The sequence below is a fragment of the Panthera pardus genome, unplaced genomic scaffold, assembly GCF_024362965.1.
Source record: "Panthera pardus isolate Hobbes unplaced genomic scaffold, ASM2436296v1 HiC_scaffold_18, whole genome shotgun sequence".
In the NCBI taxonomy this organism is placed as follows: Eukaryota; Metazoa; Chordata; class Mammalia; order Carnivora; family Felidae; genus Panthera; species Panthera pardus.
The window spans coordinates 8,185,025-8,208,930 of NW_026526743.1; the positions used below are offsets into that span (position 1 = coordinate 8,185,025).

The following is a 23,906-nucleotide window of genomic DNA, read 5'->3' on the forward strand; positions in this document are numbered from 1 at the left end:
GGGGCCTGGGTGGCTCAGTTGGCTGAGCATCCAACTTCAGCTCAGGTCATGATCATGCAGTCTGTGTGCTCGAGATCTTGTGCTCGATCCCCGCATTTGGCTCTGTGCTGGCAGCTCAGAGCCTGGAGCCTGCTTCCAATTCTGTGTCTCCATCTCTGTCCTTCCCCTGCTCCTGCTCTGTCTCTCTCTCAAAAATAAATACACATTAGAATGTTTACTTTTTGAAAGCAACTTCCATACCTACTATGGATGTTACATAGTAAATGAGGTTTGTGCTCACTCTTAGGTGGAGAGTTTAGCATTAGAATGAGGTCATGGTAACAATCCTTTTCCGGTGGTTGGCACCACTGTTCACCTGCTTAGGAGTGAGTCAGGGGATAAGCTCAGACTGGGTGGGTATAAACTCTTTCTCAGATGACATACCTTTTGTTGTATACGTTCTGTTTCCATCACAAGGGACTATGGCCCTGGGGTGTTGTTGCCTGAAGTAACAGATAAGGTTGAAAGAAGAATTAAAATAAAATGAGGGACTGAGGGCAGTGGGTATCAACAAGTAAGCAGTGAAGATCAGGTCTTGGGGTCCAGCTGGTGACATTAACTCCCTCTTGCATCTTAGGTACCATTATGAATGCTGCCTATGGCTACTTGGTAACTGTGGCATTTGTTGCAGGGACTGCTGACCTTCAGGGATGTGGCCATAGAATTCTCTCAGGAGGAATGGGGATGCCTGAACCAGAGTCAGCAAGAACTGTACAGGGATGTGATGTTAGAGACCTATGGACACCTCCTCTTCTTGGGTGAGGATAACTCCTTCCAGACTTCCCAAACCACACTCGCGGGTTTGTTCCTTCCTTGGAAGACTGTCTCTTGGAAGCTTCCTCTTGCATGACTGGGATTCAGATCCCTGCAGTCAGAGAAAGAAGTCGAGTTTGTAGATATAGAGAAATATCTTCATGAGGTTTCCTTTCCAGCTGTAGATTCCCCTTCTTTACGGTGAGGTAAGAGCATCATCATCTGTAGATGAGTGGTAATTGTAAACATTGAGTGGCATAAAATGGTACTGCCCACTTAAGCTCCCAACTGCTACTCATTCCTGTCGTGGTAGTACTTGGACGTGAGGTCACGATGTGAACGTTGGAAATTCCTGTCAAGTATACTAAAGGGGCTTGTGGGCAACAGCATTCAGAAATCATTTTCTGGAATTCTACAATGTCCTCTCTCGTGTACTGAGCACAGTATTGGGGTGAAAGAATCTGAGAAACAGGCATGTTCTTTTTTTTTTTTTTTTCCTGATAATCAGGCCTCATTGTGTCAAAACCACACCTGGTCATTTTTTTGGAACAAAAGAGGGAGCTCTGGGATGTGAAGAGAAAGAAGACGGTAGCCTCACCAGCAGGTAGGTGGGCATGAACAAAACAGATGACAGTGGTGATATGCAAATATTTAAAGTATGGCTCAAGTAGCTCTCCTTGAATGGAAATTAGTTTGGAAGCCCAGTTTTATGTCTGTCCCACTCATAGCGGGACATCAGCTTTCCAACCCGTCATACTCTTACATTCTCGAAGGATTCTTTGTTCTGCTCCAGTGATGGTCCATCACATCCACAGTGAGTGCCAGGAGACTCCCCTTGTGCTTTGAGTATCTCCAAAGTCTGAAAGCTTCTCCTTTGCTTTGAAGGCCCTGGAGAATTCTCCATATTCTGAGAAACTCTATTGTAAGTCATTCCCAGTTTCTGTTTTCGTGAGAAATGTGTCATAGTAGTGGTGGACAGAGTGGGTTTTGGTGTCCAAATCCCAGGAGCACTGGAGACAGGGATCACGTGATTTCCGGTTTATGCTTTCCATTGTTCCTGAGGCTATAATCTTTGTTTTTATTTCAATGTTTGTTTTTGAGAGAGAGACAGAGAGAGGCAGACAGACAGAGCAATTGTGGGGGAGGGGCAGAGAGAGACAGAGACATAGAATTTGAAGGAGCCTCAGGCTTTGAGCAGTCAGCACAGAGCTTGATGTGGGGTTCGAACTCACAGACCACAAGATCATGACCTGAGCTGAAGTTGGATGGTCAACCAACTGAGCCACCCAGGCGCCCCACTGATGCTTTAGGCTTAATCATACAACACTGAGATTCAGTAATTCCCTCAGATAAAAAAGCATTTTCTAAAATGAGAAAATCTCATGCTCTATTTCACTTCAGAAGCTTATTTTTCTTATGAATGATAATAAGAAATTTCCAATTTATGTCTTCCATTCCTCAATGGTGAAATAATTTGTCCATGTGTATTCTAATATTCCTACCAACATTAATGCCACAGGGGAACTAGAACACTGAGAACTTAGAACTCACGGCCTGCCATAAAGACTCAATGGGTACGTTATTTCTCAGTAACATCATAATTTTCATCTTTTTTCTTGTATAATAGAAACTTCCTGTGCCTTTGTCATAAATGTTTTCACTTTCTGTGTGGCTCTTTATGAGATTCATTTCTGATTTATTAGATCAAAATTCTGACATGGCATGTGCATCATGAGGTATGAGGTAGATCATTTGGGTTGACCTGTTGGTCTTGCAGAGTTTTCCTGATATCATTTAGTTACCTGTTCTCTCTTCTTCCTCCATAAGTCTCTCTAAGATGACCATTTGAATTGTTTACCATGGAATAGTGGCTTGATATTTGAATAAAATGGTTATTTTCCTTTTGGCTGTTAGACCGTGATTTACATATTTGTTCTGGACATTTATTTCACAGCTGTCGTTCTGTGTTCTTTGAAGAACATTAGCCACCTGATCCCAGTGTCACCCATTACAGGTTCCTTACTTCCTGTGTGCTGTCTGCTGGATCCCTCCACTAGAAGGTTGATATTTTTTCTCTGTTATCATTAAGTATCTTTATGGGAAGATGTGCACTAATCATCTCATTTATTCTGGAAGCTTCCTCCTTCATTTCACCTTGTTTGTTGTCTGCTTTGGAAAATGAAGGATTCCTCCTATGATTGCTGTAGGAATTGGCTGTTGAAAGTAGAGATTGTGAATGAGAGCTCTGTCCTGTAAACTTCCATTTTATTCTGCCCTCATGTCCCATAGATACTCTTCCTTATCTCTTTTCTGTTGCTGCAAATAAAGAAAATGTGTATCACATTAGTTCAAATGCCTTAAAATTGTGAATGTAATCCAGCACAAAACATAAAGGAGACCTAGACTTTTAATGCTATAGAAGACTCAAAAACAATACCTATTGGTATTTCTTTTTTTTTTAATATGAAATTTATTGTCAAATTGGTTTCCATGTAACACCCAGTGCTCATCCCAACAGGGGCCCTCCTCAATACCCATCGCCCACCCTCCCCTCCCTCCCACCGCCCATCAGCCCTCAGTTTTAAGTGTCTCTTATGGTTTGCCTCCCTCCTTCTCTAACCTGTTTTTTATTTTCTTTCCCTCCCCCATGGTCCTGAGTTTCTCAGGATCCACATAAGAGTGAAAATACATGGTATCTGTCTTTCTCTGTATGACTTATTTCACTTAGCATAACACTCTCCAGTTCCATCCACGTTGCAACAAAAGGCCATATTTCATTCTTTCTCATTGCCAAGTAGTATTCCATTGTGTATATAAGCCACAATTTCTTTATCCATTCGTCAGTTGATGGACAGGCTCTTTCCATAATTTGGCTATTGTTGAGAGTGCTGCTATAAACATTGGGGTACAAGTGCCCCTATGCATCAGCACTCCTGCATCTCTTGGGTAAATTCCTAGCAGTGCTATTGCTGGGTCATAGGGTAGCGCTATTTTTAATTTTATCAGGAATTTCCACACTGTTTTCCAGAGAGACTGCACCAGTTTGCATTCCCACCAACAGTGCAAGAGGGTTCCCATTTCTCCACATCCTCGCCAGCATCTAGAGTCTCCCGATGTGTTCATTTTAGCCACTATGACTGGCGTGCGGTGGTATCTGAGTGTGGTTTTGATTTGTATTTCCCTGATGAGGAGCGACGTTGAGCATCTTTCAAGTGCCTGTTGGCCATCTGGATGTCTTCTTTAGAGAAGAGTCTATTCATGTTTTCTGCCCATTTCTTCACTGGATTTTTTGTTTTTCAGGTGTGGAGTTTGGGGTGTTCTTTATAGATTTTGGATACTAGCCCTTTGTCCGATATGTCATTTGCAAATATCTTTTGCCATTCCGTTGGTTGCCTTTTCGTTTTGTTGATTGTTTCCTTTGCTGTGCAGAAGCTTTTTATCTTCATGAGGTCCCAATATTTCATTTTTGCTTTTAATTCCCTAGCCTTTGGGGATGTGTCAAGTAAGAAATTGCTGCGGCTGAGGTCAGAGAGGTTTTTCCCTGCTTTCTCCTGTAGGGTTTTGATGGTTTCCTGTCTCACGTTCAGGTCCTTTATCCATTTTGAGTTTATTTTTGTGAATGGTGTAAGAGAGTGGTCTAGTTTCAACCTTCTGCATGTTGCTGTCCAGTTCTCCCAGCACCATTTGTTAAAGAGACTGTCTTTTTTTCCATTGGATGTTCTTTCCTGCTTTGTCAAAGATGAGTTGGCCATACGTTTGTGGGTCTAGTTCTGGGGTTTCTATTCTATTCCATTGGTCTATGTGTCTGTTTTTGTGCCAATACCATGCTGTCTTGATGATGACAGCTTTGTAGTAGAAGCTAAAGTCTGGGATTGTGATGCCTCCCGCTTTGGTCTTCTTCTTCATTACTTTGGCTATTCGGGGCCTTTTGTGGTTCCATACAAATGTTAGGATTGCTTGTTCTAGTTTTGAGAAGAATGCTGGTGCAATTTTGATTGGGATTGCATTGAATGTGTAGATAGCTTTGGGTAGTATTGACATTTTGACAATATTTATTCTTCCAATCCATGAGCACAGAATGTTTTTCCATTTCTTTATATCTTCTTCAATTTCCTTCATAAGCTTTCTATAGTTTTCAGCATACAGGTATTTTACATCTTTGGTTAGGTTTATTCCTAGGTATTTTATGCCTCTTGGTGCAATTGTGAATGGGATCAGTTTCTTTATTTGTCTTTCTGTTGCTTCAATATTAGTGTATAAGAATGCAACTGATTTCTGTACATTGATTTTGTATCCTGCGAGTTTGCTAAATTCATGTATCAGGTCTAGCAGACTTTTGGTGGAGTGTATCACGGGTTTTCCATGTTTGGTATCATGACATCTGCAAAAAGTGAAAGCTTAACTTCATCTTTGCCAACTCTGATGCCTTTGATTTCCTTTTGTTGTCTGATTGCTGATGCTACCACTTCCAACACTATGTTAAACAACAGTGGTGAGAGTGGATATCCCTGTCGTGTTCCTGATCTCAGGGAGAAAGCTCTCAGTTTTTCCCTATTGAGCATGATACTAGCTGTGGGCTTTTCATAAATGGCTTTTATGATTTTAAGTGTGTTCCTTCTATCCCGACTTTCTCGAGGGTTTTTATTAAGAAAGGATGCTAATTTTTGTCAAATGCTTTTTCTGCATCGACTGACAGTCTCATATGGTTCTTATCTTTTCTTTTATTAATGTGATGTATCATGTTTATTGATTTGCGAATGTTGAACCAGCCCTGCAGCCCAGGAGTGAATCCCACTTGATCATGGTGAATAATTCTTTTTATATGTTGTTGAATTAGATTTGCTAGTATCTTATTGAGAATTTTTCATTCATATCCATCAGGGATATTGGCCTGTAGTTCTCTTTTTTTACTGGGTCTCTGTCTGGTTTAGGAATCAAAGTAATGCTGGCTCTATAGAATGAGTTTTGAAGTTTTCCTTCCCTTTTTACTTTTTGGAATAGCTTGAGGACAGGTATTACCTCTGCTTTAAATGTTTGGTAGAATTCCCCTGGGAAGCCATCTGGTCTGGACTCTTATTTGTTGGGAGGTTTTTGATAAATGATTCCATTATTCGCTGGTTATGGGTCTGTTCAAGCTTTCAATTTCTTCCTGTTTGAGTTTGGAAGTGTGTGGGTGTTTAGGAATTTGTCCATTTCTTCCAGGTTCCCCAGTTTGTTGGCATATAGTTTTTCATAGTATTCCCTGATACCTGCTTGTATTTCTGAGGGATTGGTTGTAATAAATCCATTTTCATTCATGATTTTATCTATTTGGGTCATCTCCCTTTTCTTTTTGAGAAGCCTGGCTAGAGGTTTATCAATTTTGTTGATTTTTTCAAAAAACCAACTCTTGGTTTCATTGATCTGCTCTACTGTTTTTTTAGATTCTATATTGTTTATTTCTGCTCTGATCTTTATCATTTCTCTTCTTCTGCTGGGTTTGGGGTGTCTTTGCTGTTCTGCTTCTAATTCCTTTAGGTGTGCTGTTAGATTTTGTATTTGGGATTTTTCGTGTTTCTTCAGATAGGCTTGGATTGCAATGTATTTTCCTCTCAGCACTGCCTTCACTGCATTCCAAAGCCTTTGGATTGTTGTATTTTCATTTGTTTCCATATATTTCTTAATTTCTCCTCTAATTGCCTGGTTGACCCACTCATTCTTTAGTAGGGTGTTCTTTAACTTCCATGCTTTTGGAGGTTTTCCAGACTTTTTCCTGTGGTTGATTTCAAGCTTCATAGCATTGTGGTCTGAAAGTATGCATGGTATGATCTCAATTCTTATATACTTATGAAGGGTATAGCCTTTAATTTAAAGTCTAGTTTGTCTGATATAAGTATGGCTACTCCAGCTTTCTTTTGAGTTGCAGTAGCATGATAGATAGTTCTCCATCCCCTCACTTTCAGTCTAAAGGTGTCCTCAGGTCTAAAATGAGTCTCTTGTAGACAGCAAATAGATGGGTCTTTTTTTTTTTTTTTTTTTTTTTTCAATTCTGATACCCTATGCCTTTGGTTGGCGCATTTATTCCATTTACTTTCAGTGTTATTATAGAAAGATATTGGTTTAGAGTCACTGTGATGTCTGTAGGTTTCATGCTTGTAGTGATGTCTCTGTTACTTTGTCTCACAGGATCCCCCTTAGGATCTCTTGTAGGGCTGGTTTAGTGGTGGTGATTTCCTTCAGTTTTTGTTTGTTTGGGAAGAACTTTATCTCCCCTTGTATTTTAAATGACAGACATGCTGGATAAAGGATTTTCGGCTGCATATTTTTTTTCTGTTCACCACATTGAAGATTTCCTGCCATTCCTTTCTCGCCTGCCAAGTTTCAGTAGACAGATCCGTCACGAGTCTTATCGGTCTCCATTTATATGTTAGAGCATGGTTATTCCTAGCTGCTTTCAGAATTCTCTCTTTATCCTTTCACTATGATATGTCATGCAGAAGAGTGATTTAAGTTACGTCTGAAGGGAGTTCTCTGTGCCTCTTGGATTTCAATGCCTTTTTCCTTCCCCAGATCAGGGAAGTTCTCAGCTATGATTTCTTCAAGTACACCTTCAGCACCTTTCTCTCTCTCTTCCTCCTCTGGAATACCAATTATGCCTATATTATTGCGTTTCATTGCATCACTTAGTTCTCTAATTCTCCCCTCATGCTACTGGATTTTTTTAATCTTTTTTCTCAGCTTCCTCTTTTTCTATAATCTTATCTTCTAATTCACCTATTCTCTCCTCTGCCTCTTCATTCCGAGCTGTGGTCGCCTCCATTTTATTTTGCACCTCATTTATAGCATTTTCTAGCTCCTCCTGACTGTTTCTTAGTCCCTTGATCTCTGTAGCAATAGATTCTCTGCTGTCCTCTATACTTTTTTCAAGCCCAGTGATTAATTTTATGACTACTATATTAAATTCATTTTCTGTTATATTGGTTAAATCGTTTTTGATCATTTCGTTAGCTGTCACTACATCCTGGAGTTTCTTTTGAGGAGAATTCTTCCATTTTGTCATTTTGGATAGTCCCTGGAATGGTGCAGAACTGCAGGGCTCCTCCCCTATGCTGTCTGGGGTAACTTGTGTTGGTGGCCGGGGCCGCAGTCAGACACGATATCTGCCCCCAGCCCACAGCTGGGGCCACAGTCAGACTGGTGTGTACCTTATCTTCCCCTCTCCCAGGGGCAGGATTCACTGTGGAGTGGTGTGGCCCATGTCTGGACTACCTGCACACTGCCAGGCTTGTGGTGCTGCTTCTATGGGATCTGGTGTATTAGCCAGGGTGGATCCGCAAGGTGCACAGGGGCGGGAGGGGCAGAATCAGCTCACTTTGCCTTCGGTGGTTCGTGGTCCACTTCAGGAGGGGCCCTGTGGCACTGGGACAGAGGCAGACCCGTTGGAGGGATGGTTCCACAGAAGCACAGCGTTGGGTGTTTGCGCGGTGCAAGCAAGTTCCCTCATGGGAACTGGTTCCCTTTGGGATTTTGGCTGGAGGATGGGAGAGGGAGATGGCGCTGGCCAGCGCCTTTGTTCCCCACTGAGCTGAGCTCTGTCCTCCAGGGCTCAACAACTCTCCCTCCCATTGTCCTCTAGCCCTCACACTCTTGGAGCAGAGCTGTTGACTTATAACATTCCAGATGTTAAGTCCCGCTGGCTGTCAGAACACATTCCGTCCGGCCCCTCCTCTTTTGCTAGTGAGACTAGGGGCTCTACCTTGCTGGGCAGGCTGCCCCTCCACTCCCCGGGCTCCCTCCCATCAGTCTGTGTAGTGCATACCGCCTCTCCCCCCTTCCTACCCTCTTCCGTGGGCCTCTTGTCTATGCTTGGCTCCAGAGAGTCCATTCTGCTAGTCTTCTGGCAGTTTTCTGGGTTATTTAGGCAGATGTGGGTGGAATCTAAGTGATCAGCAGGACACAGTGAGCCCAGCATCTCCTACACTGCCATCTTCTCCTCCTTTTGTCCTCATCTGTATTTCTGAGTGTGTGTGTTTGTGGTATATTTGCAAGTCAAAAAACCTTTTTCCACAAATAGATGTATAATCTGTATGTCACTGAAAACATTTCTTAGTTTCAGGGAGAGTAAACATTTTTTATTCTATCACTTTTATTCTTTTGTATTCAATTGGTAATTTTTGTATTTTACGTGGAATCTTCACTTTTCTTTTTATGTTACTCAGTTTCATGGTTTTAATATATTTGCATTACCATCACCAGGTTGAAACTTTCTGTAAACTTACTTTTAGGATTGTCTCTGTATAATGGTTGGTGTGTTCCTCTTAGATGAATTCAAAGTCAGATAATCTGGATAAAGACACATTTATACTATTAGTGCAATTTTGCCAGATATTCTTTTGAAAGATGAAAACAATAGTATTGTTCTCATAGGTTACTGGGATCGGTGGGTAAATTTATGGAAAACTGTTAGAATGGTCTATACTGTGTCGTAAGTGTTCAAGGAGAATGGTTGTTTCTGTTCATGATATGAGGATTAGTAATTTCCTCATTTTTCTTCAAGTTCAAAGTCCTCCATGATTTCTTCTTGTGTTTTTTTATTTCTTGGAATATAGAAGTGTGGCTCTTGAAGTGAAGATGTTTGCATCAGGGTCAGGCTTGTGAGAAATGTCAAAACAGACCCCACATAAAAATTGAAATCAGAATGTGAGTTTTAAGAAGATGCTCTGTTCGTTTTCATATGTCACATTGAGAATGTCACATTGACATTGAAGTGCACATGTAGCTCACCATCACTTTTTCATTATTCTATGTCTGTTTTCTTCTGTAATCCATTAGTTTGACAACTGATTTTATAGTATGTTGTAAATTAGAAAGTGTGGTGCCACCAGAGTAGTCTTTATGTTTCAAGATTATTGTGAGTATATATTATCCTGCGATACCCATGTGAATGTTCCATTTGGTTGTGATCTTTCTGCCAAAAATGTCACTGGGAATTTGATGGAGATTGCATGAAATCAGTAGATCACTTTGAGTATACTGACAGTTGGATAATTTGAAGTATTCCAATGTAAGAACATGGATGTGGTTTCACTTACTTCTTTCAATTCCTTCACAATACTTTATAGTTTTCTCTGCACCAGTTTTGACCTCTAACATTATATTAATTCTTCGGCAATTTATTCTTTGTGATGCTACTGTAACTGTAATTGTATTTTGGGGGATTTGTTCTTTGTTGTGTATAAACCATGAGTTCTTATGTGTTGGGTTTGTAATCTCCAATTTTGTAAAATTTGCTTGAGTGTTAACAGGTTTTCTGAAATGAGGATTCTTTAGGGGCACTCGTGGCTCATTTTGGTGGAGTGTCTGACTGTTGATTTTTGCTCAGGTCATTATCCCAGGGTCATGGCATCAAGCCCTGCCTCAGGCTCCACACCTAACATGGAGCTTGCTTGAGAGTCTCTGTCTCCCTGTGCAAGTACCCTACTTGCACACACACTCTGTCTCAAAAAATAATAACTTAAAATATAAAAAAATAGGGATTCTTCAGGGAAGAAGAAGATAGTATCGTGACAGACTAGGAGTACCCTACCCTCCTCACATCCCACAAACACATCTAGATAACCACTAAACCGTCCTAAGTATCCCAACAAGCAACCTTAAGACTGACAGAGGAATTACCCAGCTAATGTGAGAGAAGAGGCACATCAAAGACTGTAGGAAGTATAGAGATTTGGCTGGGGGAGCAACAGATTATAGTGCTGCTGAAAGCAGGGAGCTGTGGTGGAGAAGGATGAGAGAGAGTGGAGCTCAAAGAAGAATGCACAAGGAGAACATTTCCCTAATGTCATTGTCTTGGAAAATGAGAAGACCTGCATTTGTGCATTCTTACAGTGTGGCTTCAAGCCTCGAGTTTTCAAGGTCGACAGGCTTAGCTGGGAAAGATCCAGGAGGGTACTGCCCTGTCTTGGACAGAAGGTAGGCTCACAACCTGGGGGTAGACAGCATGGAAACAGCAATGTGAAGAGCATTTGGGACACAGATGAGTGAGATTATTTGATATTCTAGGGGCCCTTCAATGAGGTGCATGATGGGGAACAAAGGAGCTGACTGGTTCCATTTCCTTCCCATGTTCCTCAGCATGAACACAGAGCACCCTGAGAGAAAGGACTCAGCAGGGACACTGGCTGCCTGCCTTGCTTACAACAAGCCCCAAGCCCCTATGCTCTGGTGGAACTGCCCTTCTCAGTCAAGCCTGACTCAATCCCAGCAAGGTTGGCCCCTACCTCAGGGGACCTGCATAATCTGCTGCCCACACCACATGTGACCACACAGTTCTGCATGGCTTCAGTTCTGGTGGAGTTGATGTCTGGTCTCATCTCAAGCATACCACAAGCAGGAGCATCTCAAGCATACCACAAGCAGACCACAGCATAACCAGTCAAAACTCGCCCCATTGAGGACAGGGTCCAAACACTGGCAGGAGAGCTTCTGCACAGCACTGGCATCAAAGATAGAGCAGGAGACATAACTGGCTATTTTAACATACAGAGGGTGGTGGAGATGTAGACAAAATGCCAAGATGGAAGAATTTATCCGAAATGATACAAGTTGTGGCCATGGCCAGAGATCTCAGTGAAACACTGTATCAGTAACATTCCAAATGGAAAATTGAAGGCAACTATCATAAGGATACTCACTGGGCTTGTGAAAAGAAGACAGCAGTGAGGCTCTTACTACAGAGATAAGAGGCTTAGCAAAGGAAGAGTGATGTAAAATGCAATAAATGAGATTTGAAATGCACTTGATTCAATGAACAGCATGTTGGAAGAATGAGAGCAGCAAATTGGTGGCCTTAAAGACAAAATAATGGAAAATAGTGAAACTTAAGGAAGAGAGAGAGAGAGAGAGACAGAGAGTAGAACTATGCAACATGAAATAGCCTTAGGAAACCAGGGACTCCCTCAAAAGTGATAAGATTTATATTACAGGGGTCACAGAAGAAGATGAGAAAGTGGGTCAGAAAAATTATTTCAGGGAATAATAGAAGAAAGCATCCTTAATCAGTTGAAGGAAACAGACCTGCAGATTCAGGAGGCACAGAAATCACCAAAAGGAGGCCAACACCAAGACATCTTGGAATCCAATTAGCAAACTATGGTGATAATGACAAAATCTTAAAAGCAGCAACACAGAGGAAGTATTTCACCCACCCTGAAAAGCATAAGGCCAGCTCAAGATTTCTCAACAGAAACTTGGCAACCCTGAGGGAGGGACATGACAGATTCAAAATGCTGAATGGGGAAAATAGGCAGCCAAGAACAGTCTCTCCAGGAAGACTATCATTCAGACTAGAGGAGAGAGAGAGATTTCGAGTCAAACAGAAACTAAAGGAGTTTGTGACCACTGGAACAGCCCTCCAAGACATGTTTAAGGATAGTCTTTGACTTCAGAGGAGAGACCAAAAGTGAGAAAGACAAGAAAGTATCAGAAAAAAATCTCCAGAAACAATGCCAAAAGTAATAATAAAATGGCAGCAAATAGGTATCTAGTCAATGATTCCTTTGAAGGGAAATGTACTATGCACTCCAATCAAAACACATAGGGTGTCTGAATGGATTTAAAAAAACCCAAACCGATTAATCTGCTGCCTACAAAAGACTCAATTTAGACCTGAAGCCGTCTGCCAATTGAACGTGAGGGTCTAGAGAAGTTATCCTGCAAATGGATGTCAAAAGAAGGCCAGTGTAGCAATATTTATATTCGACAAACTAGCCTTTTTTTGTTCTTGTATTGTGGTTATGTCCTCTTTGGTATCAGGGTAATGCCTGCTACCTAGAATGATTTTCAATGGGTTCCCTCTATTCTACTATTTGTAGAATTTTGATGAATTTTATCATAATTGCTTTTTAAAAAAAATATAATGTTCTCCATTACCTTTTTAACAATTATTTATTTTGAGAGACAGGAGATAAGAGGGAAGAGGTAAGGAGAGAGGGAAATAGAGAGAATCCCAAAAAGGATGCCCACTGTCAGTGCAGAGCCCAGTGTGGGCCTGGAACTCACAAAGTGAGATCATGACCTGAGCCCAAACCAACAGTTGGATGCTTAACCAACTGAGCCACCGGAGCATCCAAGGAGTTACTTGTTTAAATGTTTGGTCAATTGACCAGTGAAGGCATGTGGTCTTGGTCTTTTCCAAAATCTAATATGTTAGTGTATGATTGCTTTAGGAATCTTTTATCACACTATATGTTTCTGTGGGTAACTGTTGCCTCGTTTTCTTTTCCATTTTTCGTTTGTGGGTCTTTTTTTCATTGTAAATGTATTTAAGGTATTGCCAATTTTGTGTGCTGTATTGGAGAAATGGAATTACTTCCAATGTTATGTTATTGTTTATTGGGGTCTTCATTTTACTTCTTTCTTATTTTTCTTTAGTGTTTCCTTTTACAGAATTTTATCTAAATTTCTTTTCTTTTGTTCATTGAGTGTAATAAAAGAAAAAAGGTGAAATACAGTAATTAACTCAATCATTTATAGCATAAAAAATTGAAAGTGGAGGGTCTAGTAGAAAAATTAGCAAAAATGAATAATAATGGTTACCAAAAAAAAAGTTCCCTAGGATTTTATATAGATAATTTCATCCTCTAACAACGATAATTTTGCTTTTTCTTTTCCAATTTGTTTCAATTTTAGAATTGTTTTAATTTTATTTATTTTGAGAGAGTGGGAGTGGGGGAGAAGCAGAGAGAGAGGGAGAGAGACAGAGAGAGAAAACCCCAACAGGCTCTGTGCTATCATCATGGAGCCTGATGTGGGGCTCAAATTCACAAAGTGCCAGATTGAAAACCAACAGTCAGACAATTAACTGAGCCAACCAAGCGCCCCCAATTTGGTTTCCTTTTATGTATTTTTTTCTTGCCTAATTGTTCTGAATAGTGCCAGTACTGTGTGGAATGGACATGGGAAAGTCGCTTTCAATACCTTATTTCTGATCCTATAGGAGGAGCTTTCAGTCTTCTCATCGATTATGTTGGATTTCAGCCTTTCACACATACATGATCTTTATTAGGATGAAGTAGTTTCCTTTGATTCTTCCTTTAGTGAGTACCTTTAATCATGAAATGGTGTACAATATGCTCACTTCCTGTCCTTTATCAATTAATCCTCTCTTTGTGATCTTTAGTCTGTAATGTGCAGTCCCAACTTGATAGTTTGCCATATGGTGAAACACCCTTGAATTTCAGGAGGAATTCCCAGCTGATTATGTCGTAAAATGGTAAAACGTTCTTTTGATTCAGTTTGTTTTTCATTTGTTTATTTGTTTTGAGAGGGAGAGGGAAGAAGAGGACAATGGGAGGGGCAGAGAGTGAGGCGGACAGGGGATCCCAAGCAGGTTTTTCAGTTTGCAATGAGCTGGACATGGGGCCTGATCTCACGACTGAGGTCATGACCTGAGCTGAAGTCAAGAGTCAGATGTTTCAACAACTTAGGCTCTCAGGCTCCCCTATTTGCTTAGTTTTATGGCGGACGTTGCATGAATATTCCCCACAGATGGTAATTCATAGTCTTCTATACTTGTAGCATCTTCCTTCAGCTTTGATAACCTGTTAAGGCTGGTATGATCAAGGGTTTTCATAATCTCCCTTCTCTTCACTCCCTAGAAATGTCTGGGGAGATTTCAAGTACTTTGTCATGTGTGTCTATGAATTATCCTGTGAATTCATCTGGCATAAGGATTTTCCTTGTTGGAAATTTTTTTTAAAATTTTTTTAATGTTTATTTATTTTTGAGACAGAGAGAGACAGAGCATAAATGGGGGAGGGTCAGAGAGAGGGAGACACAGAATCTGAAACAGGCTCCAGGCTCCGAGCTGTCAGCACAGAGCCCGACGAGGGGCTCGAACTCACAGACCGCGAGATCATGACCTGAGCCGAAGTCGGCTGCCCAACTGACTGAGCCACCCAGGCGCCCCGGAAATTTATCTTTATATTTATTTTTAATTTAAAATCTTTTTTTAATGTTTTCATTTATTTTTGAGACAGAGACAGACAGAAAGAGACAGAGCATGAGCAGGGGAGGGGAGGAGAGAGAGGGAGGCACAGAATCCGAAGCAGGCTCAAGTCTCTGAGCTGTCAGCACAGAGCCCGATGTGGAGCTCAAACTCATGGATTGTGAGATCCTGACCTGAGTTGAAGTCAGATGCTTACCCAAGTGAGCCACCCAGGCGCCCCATTGGGAGTTTATTTATTACAGTTTTAATCTACTTAGTAGTTGTAGATCCGTTGATATTTTTCTTTTTTTCTTTTTCTTTTTTTTCTTTCTTTCTTTCTTTTTTTTTTTTTTTTTTGAGTGTGAGAGAGTCAGTAAGTGGGGGAAGGCAGAGGTATATAGAGAGAGAATCTTAAGCAGGCTTCTTGCTTAGGGTAGAGCCTGATACGGGGGTCCATCACATGACCCTAAGATCATGACCTGAGCCAAAATCAAGAGTTGGACGCTCAACCAACTAAGCCACCCAGGCTCCTCTTTCATTATGTTCTTTTCTCCATGATGATGTCAGGTAGGTTATACCTTTTCTTGAAATAGGTACTTTTTTTTTTTGATACCTATTTGTTAGCATGTAATTATACTTTGTGCCAATTATAATTATTTTTATATCTATATCACATGTACTGTGTCACGTTACTTCTTCACTTCTGATTTTAGGAGAACTTCAATTATTCATCCTTACTTGATGGTGTTATAGATCTGTAAAATTTTTGGGTTATTTCTGAAAACAAACTCGTCCTGTTGTTTTATTCCTACTTTTGCTATATCGTATTTTCATCATTTCTGTTTGTCTTTTAAATTAAATGTCCTTCCTTCTAAATTTTGGCTCATAGGATACTTTCCTGATTCTTTGTGACACAGGAATGTGATTTGTGCTACACCATTAAACAACTGCAGGATGATCTATAAGGCTATGTCTTCAACACGTTGTATGTAAGTTTCTGTGTCAAGGAAGAATGAATTCCCGATGAATCCTTCTCAACCATCTTCCTGACATTCTCTGACTGGTTTGAAGGTTGTATATTAGAAGTTGTCAGTACATTCATGTGAGAGTAGTAATTGGAATGATGTTCCTTTTTTTGTTATTTGCTATCTTTCAGCTATATCTTCACATGGCACCCAGAATTTCCTGCCAAAGCCATGCATAGAAGCCTCTTTACAAAATGTGTCACTGGGTACATGGAAACATCATGCCCTTGAGAATTTACACTTGATAAACTGCGACAGTGATAGAAAGAATGAAGCACATCAGAAGTTTTATGAAGGACGTGGTCCAATTGAGACGAGTGCCCATAATAAGAACCTCACGGCCGCAAGTGGTGAAGGACATAAAACATCTTGGAAAACCGCCCTTTGTACATCCACTATTTGTGCAAAGGAGTGTGCATCTGTAAGAAGTTCCAATCAAATACGCAAACATACATATTTGTGCAATGAAAATTTGGAACATTTGGAAAGTTACCCCATCCACAATGAAAACAATGCTTTGAGCCATTGTGAAAGTGGGATTGGATTAACCTTTCAGTCAAATATTTCTAAAACTCAGAGATTCAAAAATGAAGACAAAAGGCCTAGGACGTGTCAATTTGGGAGGCGCTTCATAGAGGAGATGGCCCTGCAACATTACCAGAGCATTTTCAGTGGAGATACACTGGCTCAATACAGTGAATCTGAGACACAGTCTAACCAGGGCTCCCATGTTAGCAAACATCTGAGGACTCCGCAAGAAAACCATTTTGAATCTAATAAAGATGAGGAAGTCTTTTACCCAAACTCCAAACGTACCAAGAGTAAGAGAACGCAGAGGGGAGAAAATACTTCTAAATATGATGAATGTGGGAAAGCTCTGAAGCAGTCCTCCAGTATTGCTGATCATCAGAGGATTCGTGTGGGGGAAAACCCATTCACAGGTAATGAATCTGGGAACATGTTTAGTCAATCGTTAAGTCTAAATACATATAAGACAAGTGGTACTGGAGAGAAAAGGTACATTTGCAAGGAATGTGGCAAAACCTTTGACAGGCACTCAACACTATCTCAACATCAGCAAATGCATACTGCAAAGAAAATTGACAAGTGTGAAGAAGGTGGTCAAACCTTTAAGGATGGGTCATCACTCCATACACACAGGCAAATCCATACTGCACCTCACAAATGTCAAACATGTGGCAAGGCCTTTAGCAAGCAATCATCCCTTATTCAACATCACAGAATGCATACTGGAGAGAAACCTTACGAATGTCAAGAATGTGGCAGGGCCTTTAGTCAGCAATCATTGCTTATTCAGCATCACAGAATCCACACTGGAGAGAAACCTCACAAATGTCAAGAATGTGGCAAGGCCTTTAGGCAGCAATCATCCCTTATTCGACATCACAGAATTCATACTGGAGAGAAACCTCACAAATGTCAAGAATGTGGCAAGGCCTTTAGCCAGCCAGCATCCCTTACTAAGCATCACAGAATGCATACTGGAGAGAAACCTTACAAATGTCAAGAATGTGGCAAAGCCTTTAGCCATCCAACATCAATTAGTCGACATCACAGAATTCATACTGGAGAGAAACCTTACAAATGTCAAGAATGTGGGAAGGCCTTTAGCCAGCAATCATCCCTTAGTGGACATCACAGAATCCATACTGGAGAGAAACCTCACAAATGTCAAGAATGTGGCAAGGCCTTTAGACAGCAATCATCCCTTACTCAGCATCACAAAATCCATACTGGCGAGAAACCTTACCAATGTCAAGAATGTGGAAAAGCCTTTAGCTATTCCTCACGACTTACTGAACATCACAGAATTCATACTGGAGAGAAACCCCACAAATGTAAAGAATGTGGCAAGGCCTTTAGTGAATACTCAGCCCTTACTCGACATCACAGAATTCATACCGGACAGAAACATTACCAATGTAACAAATGCAGCAAAACCTTTAATTTGTTTTCTAGCCTTACTAAGCATCACAGAATCCATACTGGAGAGAAACCTTACCAATGTCAAGAATGTGGCAGAGCCTTTATCCAGCAATCATCCCTTACTCAGCATTACAGAATGCATACGGGAGAGAAACCTTACAAATGTCAAGAATGTGGTAAGGTCTTTCGTCAGCAAACAACCCTTACTCAGCATCACAGAATTCATACTGGAGAGAAACCTTACAAATGTCAAGTATGTGGCAAGGTCTTTAGCCAGCAATCATCCCTTAGTCAGCATCAGAGAATTCATACTGGAGAGAAACCTTACAAATGTCAAGAATGTGGCAAGGCCTTTAGGTTGCAGTCAGACCGTAATGGCCATCACAGAATTCATACTGGAGAGAAACCTTACCAATGTAAGACATGTGGCAAGGGCTTTACCAAATGCTCAGGACTTCGTCAACATCACAGAATTCATACTTGAGCCAACCTTACCAATATAACGTGTGCAAAAGGCTTTAATCACCAATCATCCTTTATTCAAGATTACAGAAATCATCTTGGAGCAAATGTTACAGAGTTTAAGATTGTGAGGGATTTTTTTCCCCACTTTTTAAAAAGTTTTTCTTCGATAGAATGAGTAGGAGGGTGCAGAGGCAGACACACACACAGAATGAAAAGCAGGTTCCAGGCTCCAAGGTTTTGGCACAGACAGCTCAGAGCCTGATGCAGGGCTCGAACCCATAAACTGCTATATAATGACATGAGGTGAAGTTGGATGCTTCACTGACTAAGCCACCCAGGCACCCCAAGACTGTGAGAGAACTTTTAAGGACAGCTCAACGCTACTCCACACCACAGAATCCACATTGAGGATTAACGATACCCAAGTAAACAATGTGGCAAGACTTTAACCAATGCTGATCCCTGATTTGGTGTCAGAGAATGTGTTATAGAGATGATTTTTCACATAGAAAGATTCTGGAAAGCCCTTTAATGGTGCTCAAGCCTCATTCCACACCACCAAATTCATACTTGAGAGATCCTTACAATTGAAGAGAATGTGGCAAAACATTTCACTCGGCTCAAGCCTTACTCACCATCACATTGTTCATACATAGGAGGAACATTGCAAATGTGATGAATGTGGCACACCCTTAGGTGGAAGTCCTACCCTATTCAACATCATAATTCCCATATGAGAGGAAAACTCTAAAATGTAAAGAGAATGACAAAGCTTTCATCTGGAACTCAATCCTTATTCAATATCTCCAAATGCATGTGAGTTCAAACCATTCAAACTTAATGCATGAGGAAAGCCCTTTTTCATAAATATACCATTTGGAAAACAGCAGAGAGTACCAAAAGGAAAGTAAGTTGAAAGATTGAAGTATTTAAAAATATATTTAACGGAACATAAAATGTCAACACGTGTCACAGGATTCACAGCAGAAAGCAGTAAGTCTGTGTATTCAGACATTACATCAAAATACTTATTAGCAGGAATAATACAAAGGTAAACATTTAGATAATGTATATGCTCATGCTTTAAATGGTAAAAGGGATGGATTTTTGCATAGGTATAATCTCAGTGTTTTTACATTAACCTTTTTAAGATTTGTGACTAGTAAACATCAATATACTTCTTATTCTCAAATCACTTCAGAAAATTCATTTATTCCTAGTGGGCATGTGAATGTACGTGGCTGAGTGTTGCTACATCAATGATATGAGTTCCCTTCTTTCTTAGGTGGGACTCCTACATATGTAATTTTCCATGGAAGGTGAAGAAGAGTTGAATAAAATCTAAATGGAGATAATTTCTGTGCCTCTAACCTTGCTGTAATTATCATGAAAGAGGTGTTCAGGACACAATTGTCCATTTATTTCAACTAAAAGTGTATATCACAAATAAAATGTTGTACTAAATGATCTTTAAGGGAAAGAGGGTCAGTCCACTGAAAAACGTGATGCGGGTTCATCATAGCAATAGTTACAAGTACAGAATATCAATATCAATATCCTGTGTAATTGAAAGGAAGAAATATTCACAGATATCAGAAAGAGAATAGCAAAACCTTCCTAAAATGGCTAGGATACTACATTCACATTTTTGAACAATCACCCCAGGCCTGAAAGAATTTCAGTAGGCAAACTTAAGCTGTACATAACTTAAAATAGACTGTCATGTCTTCTTGAATCTTCATGGTAACCATGGAGCAAACTGGTAATTGATACCCAAAAGATAAAGAGAAAAGAATCAGGGTTTACCATTCTTGAAAATCATCAGATCACAAAGGAAAGAGAAAATGGATAAGAAAGGGAGCAAGAATTCTAAAGTAGCCAGAAAACCATGAAAAGAATGACAACAGTAACTCCATTCCTGTATCAATACTTCCTTTAAATATAAAAGGACTAAATTCCCGATCAAAAGATAGAGATTGGCTGAATGGAAAGAAATCCAAGACCCAATCCTATGTTGTGTTCACAAGACTCACATCTGCTTTCAGAACACACTCAGCCTGAAAGTGCAGATATTCAAAACGATATTGCATGCAATCGGAAACCAAAAGAAATGGGGTAGCTATGCTTCAGACAAAATAGACTTGAATGCAAGGACTATAATAAGACACGGCAAGGTCAGTATTAAACAAATGGGTCACTTTGTACACAGTTTTTAGTTAATGCACTATTTGGCAGAATGGCAATAAAGTCTCCCCCTGTTTTGGTTTTGGAGGACAATAATAGTTTGGTTCTTTAACTCGTACTGACACATTGAAAAGAAACACCTTTTTCCGTAAGTGTGGGTGGTGTTTGTGCAGATGCCTGAATTGTAGTTTGTGTAATGTTTCTCCACATGTGTATCTTATGACGCCTTGAAATGGCTACTTGATATTCAACAACCGATTGCTACCTTGAGAGAACTGGGGAAAATAAAAAACAATAAATGACAATGTGAGAAAGACTATTGCTTCTAGATTTTGAAGTGTGGGAAAATACTGTTGCAATGAAAATCTTGGCAATTTACTGCAAAAGCAGCCAATAGTTGATCAAAACCAAATTGTACAGGCTAATACATCTTTCCCAGAGTATTCACTTCTCGAACACCATGCTATTGTACCTCGCAATTTTTTTCACTCACATGTTATTTACTTTTCATTGTTATCTACTCTTTTAAACACATCAAGCAAGTTATTTTTTATTTCAGACATGGTACCATAATATACCTGTCAGTAAGATTTCCGGTATTTCTGGGCAGTTCTTTGTATACATTTGCAATGATCAGTTTTTTATGGGTCATCGTGTCAATATAGCAGATTTATTTCAAGTTGAGTTCTTTCTGAAATATTCATCTTCCCATAAGCTAACCTTACATTCCACTTGGGTCCCACATTTTGGATTACATTACATGTGACCAAAGTTTTTATACATTCTATGTCTATTTACTACATAGAAGACATTCACTCCTTTAATGTAGGAGAAAGGTAGCTATACCAAGTACTTAGCATTTGTTTGTGTTGCACTAAGCTGTAGGTTTGTACATGTGTATAGCATTTGTATTGACAAAACATTTAGTTGTGTCTTGCTTTTTGTTCCATGAATTACATAATACACTTATTGTGCATTGAATTGTTGTGTTGATTTGGTCGCATTTGGATACATGTGCATCACTTAATTTTGAAATCATTTTCTTTTATAGATATAAAGTAATGTTTTATAGTTTTTAGCTGCTTTTGCTAAGAACAGAACTGAAAAAATAAAGGAGTCAATTCCACCAAAGGATAGAACTTGTATAAATATTTATCCCCCCCCACATAAAAGCACCTATGTATGTATACAGTAGGATTTCAGCACTGCACTTTCAATAATGGATTGAGTATTCAGACATGACGTCAATATGAAAACATCGGACTTCAAAGACATTCAGCAGACGGACTTACAACATTGCATGCAACAGCAGCAGAAAACTCATTCTTCCCACATGGACACAGAACACTCTTCAGTATAGATTATATGTTGGCACACAAAAAAAAGTCTTAATAAATTTATGAGTGAAATTCTATCAAGCATCTTTTCAACCACAATGGCATGCACCTAGAATCAGGTAAATGGACAAAACTAGAAAACTCACAAATATGCAAAAACTAAGCAACATGCCCCATTATTCATAATAACCAAGACATGAAAATAACTTGTGTCCATAGTCAGTTGCGTAGATAATATGCTGCATATATACAATATAGCCTGGCTAAAATGAGCAATGGTGCATTGGTCTCTTAGTCTAAGCACACTGTGGAATTACTGTCTCACAGTTCTGGAGGTTCTTGAAGTCTGAAGTGAGCTGTTGGCAGGGCCACACTGTACCTAAAGAATTGAGACTTTGCTCTTTCTAACTCCTGGGACTGTCAGCTGTCCCTGGCCTGGCTTGGCTTGTCAATGTATCTCACTCCACCATTGCCTTCATCATCACACCTTGTTCTGTGTGTGTCTTCATTTTTCTTTTCTTATAAGGATACCAGTCATTGGAGTAAAATTGACTCAAATCTAGCATGACCTCATTTTAACGTAAAGACATCTGCCAAGAGCTTACTGCCCAATAAGGGTACAATTACAGGTAATGAGGGTTAGCACTCAGGCATATTTATTTGACGCACACTATGTAACCCACACTAAGGCTAAAAGGCACTAGGTTGTGAAATGTGACTGAAGGGATAAGGCAAACTACTCATTTTAGGTTGGGAGTGGAGTGTAGGCAGGGACATTAAGGCTGGGCTACATGTGTTGACAGAATAAGAGGGTAAAAGAAGTCCTAGGAAGGAGGGGAATAATGGATGACAAATTAATTCGCAAAAGGGAGTGAAGTGACAAGGTTGGGTAGAGAGCATAGAAACTTTTTGCCAATGAAGGATTAAAGAAGATAGGGATGGAAGGGAGATAGTTGCCTGCGACTGGAGTCCTGGGAGTACTCAGTGCTCCAACCAGAGAGAAAGAGTAGAAAGAAAAGATGATGCCTAGGAAACATGGGCACAGGGAGTTAGTGTGGGTGGACAGAGACCTTCAGAGATGGGAGAACAGTTGGCATCAGGAGGCTAGAGGGATCATGAGAAAGAGTCAGGAAGTGTGGAGTTGGGGGTAATAAGTGTAGGGACATGGGGAAACTAAGGACTCCTGATAAATGTTGGCTGGCACACGAGGATAGTGGGCATAAAAGACACAAGAAGTGGGCTGACGTATTGGAATGGGGAAGGAGGAATGAATGGAGAATGGAGTATTTAGGGGCAGCGGAAGGGGAGGAAATTCGGGATGAGGGCTGTGGGATCACGTGAAACATGCTTGTTGGTATAGAGGTCTAAATACACCTGATGGCATAGGGCTCGCTGCTGTCATGCAGAGCCAGCTTCGGATCCCCTGCCACTCTCTCCTTTTGCCTCTCCCTTGCTCATGCTCTCCCAAAAGCAAACAAACATGTTATTTTACGTTTTAAAAGAGAAAGAAATACATGTGTCGGGGTTCCTCAGTAGGTGGAGTGTCTAACATCGACACAGGTTTTGATCTAACGGTTCATGGGTTTGAACCCCACATCAGGCTTGGTGCTGTCGTGCTGAGCCCGCCTCACATCCTCAGTCCCCCTCGCTCTGTGACCCTCCTCTGCTCAAACTTTCTCAAAATTAAACAAACATATACAAATTAAAAAAAAAATTGCACCTGCAGGACTGAGAAGAGCAATGAAGAAGACTAGAAGTGTCATTTTCAGGGAAAGAGTCAGGTTTCATGGATATCTAGAGGCACCAGGAGTGGAGATTGAGGTCACAATGTGGGACACAGAGAAGAGGGGTTGAGATGGGGGAGATGACAATTGCAGGGTCCCTTTGTACATCATGGATTCATTCTCATTAAGTCTCTGATTTGCACTTGATTCACAATTGTGAGTGGTGTAAGTTCAACCACAAGGCAAAAAACTTACTTCCATAAAACACCCAGTAATCCTTTCAAATGAATAGACAATAAAGGACCACAGTTGAAATTTTGAGTAAACAGTGAGACTCAACACTTTTTCTCTTCTTCGGACATAACCATGCACAAGGTGTGGCCATGGAGATCATGTGGAAACCATGGTAACAAAATGGATTCTGCCAACAACCTGAATGGTCCTGGAAGTGAATGCACTTGTAGAG

At 40.4% G+C, this 23,906-nt stretch overlaps 1 protein-coding gene across 1 annotated transcript; it reads left to right on the forward strand.

Annotated features, from left to right (window-relative positions):
• Positions 1-517: 517 nt before the first annotated feature.
• Positions 518-19,291, forward strand: LOC128778014 (zinc finger protein 345-like). The gene is made up of 3 exons (XM_053905813.1): positions 518-797; positions 1,301-1,396; positions 15,915-19,291. Exons 1-3 carry the CDS (start codon positions 764-766, stop codon positions 18,212-18,214), a joined length of 2,430 nt encoding a protein of 809 aa, XP_053761788.1. The 5' UTR covers positions 518-763; the 3' UTR covers positions 18,215-19,291.
• Positions 19,292-23,906: the final 4,615 nt, after the last annotated feature.

Bases quoted from the DNA above. Each gene is read 5' to 3' on its own strand.
- LOC128778014 (XM_053905813.1), top strand. From the start codon at position 764: ATGTTAGAGACCTATGGACACCTCCTCTTCTTGG. The intron at 798-1,300 runs GTGAGGATAACT...CCTGATAATCAG, and splicing joins TGGACACCTCCTCTTCTTGG to GCCTCATTGTGTCAAAACCA. The intron at 1,397-15,914 runs GTAGGTGGGCAT...GCTATCTTTCAG, and splicing joins GACGGTAGCCTCACCAGCAG to CTATATCTTCACATGGCACC.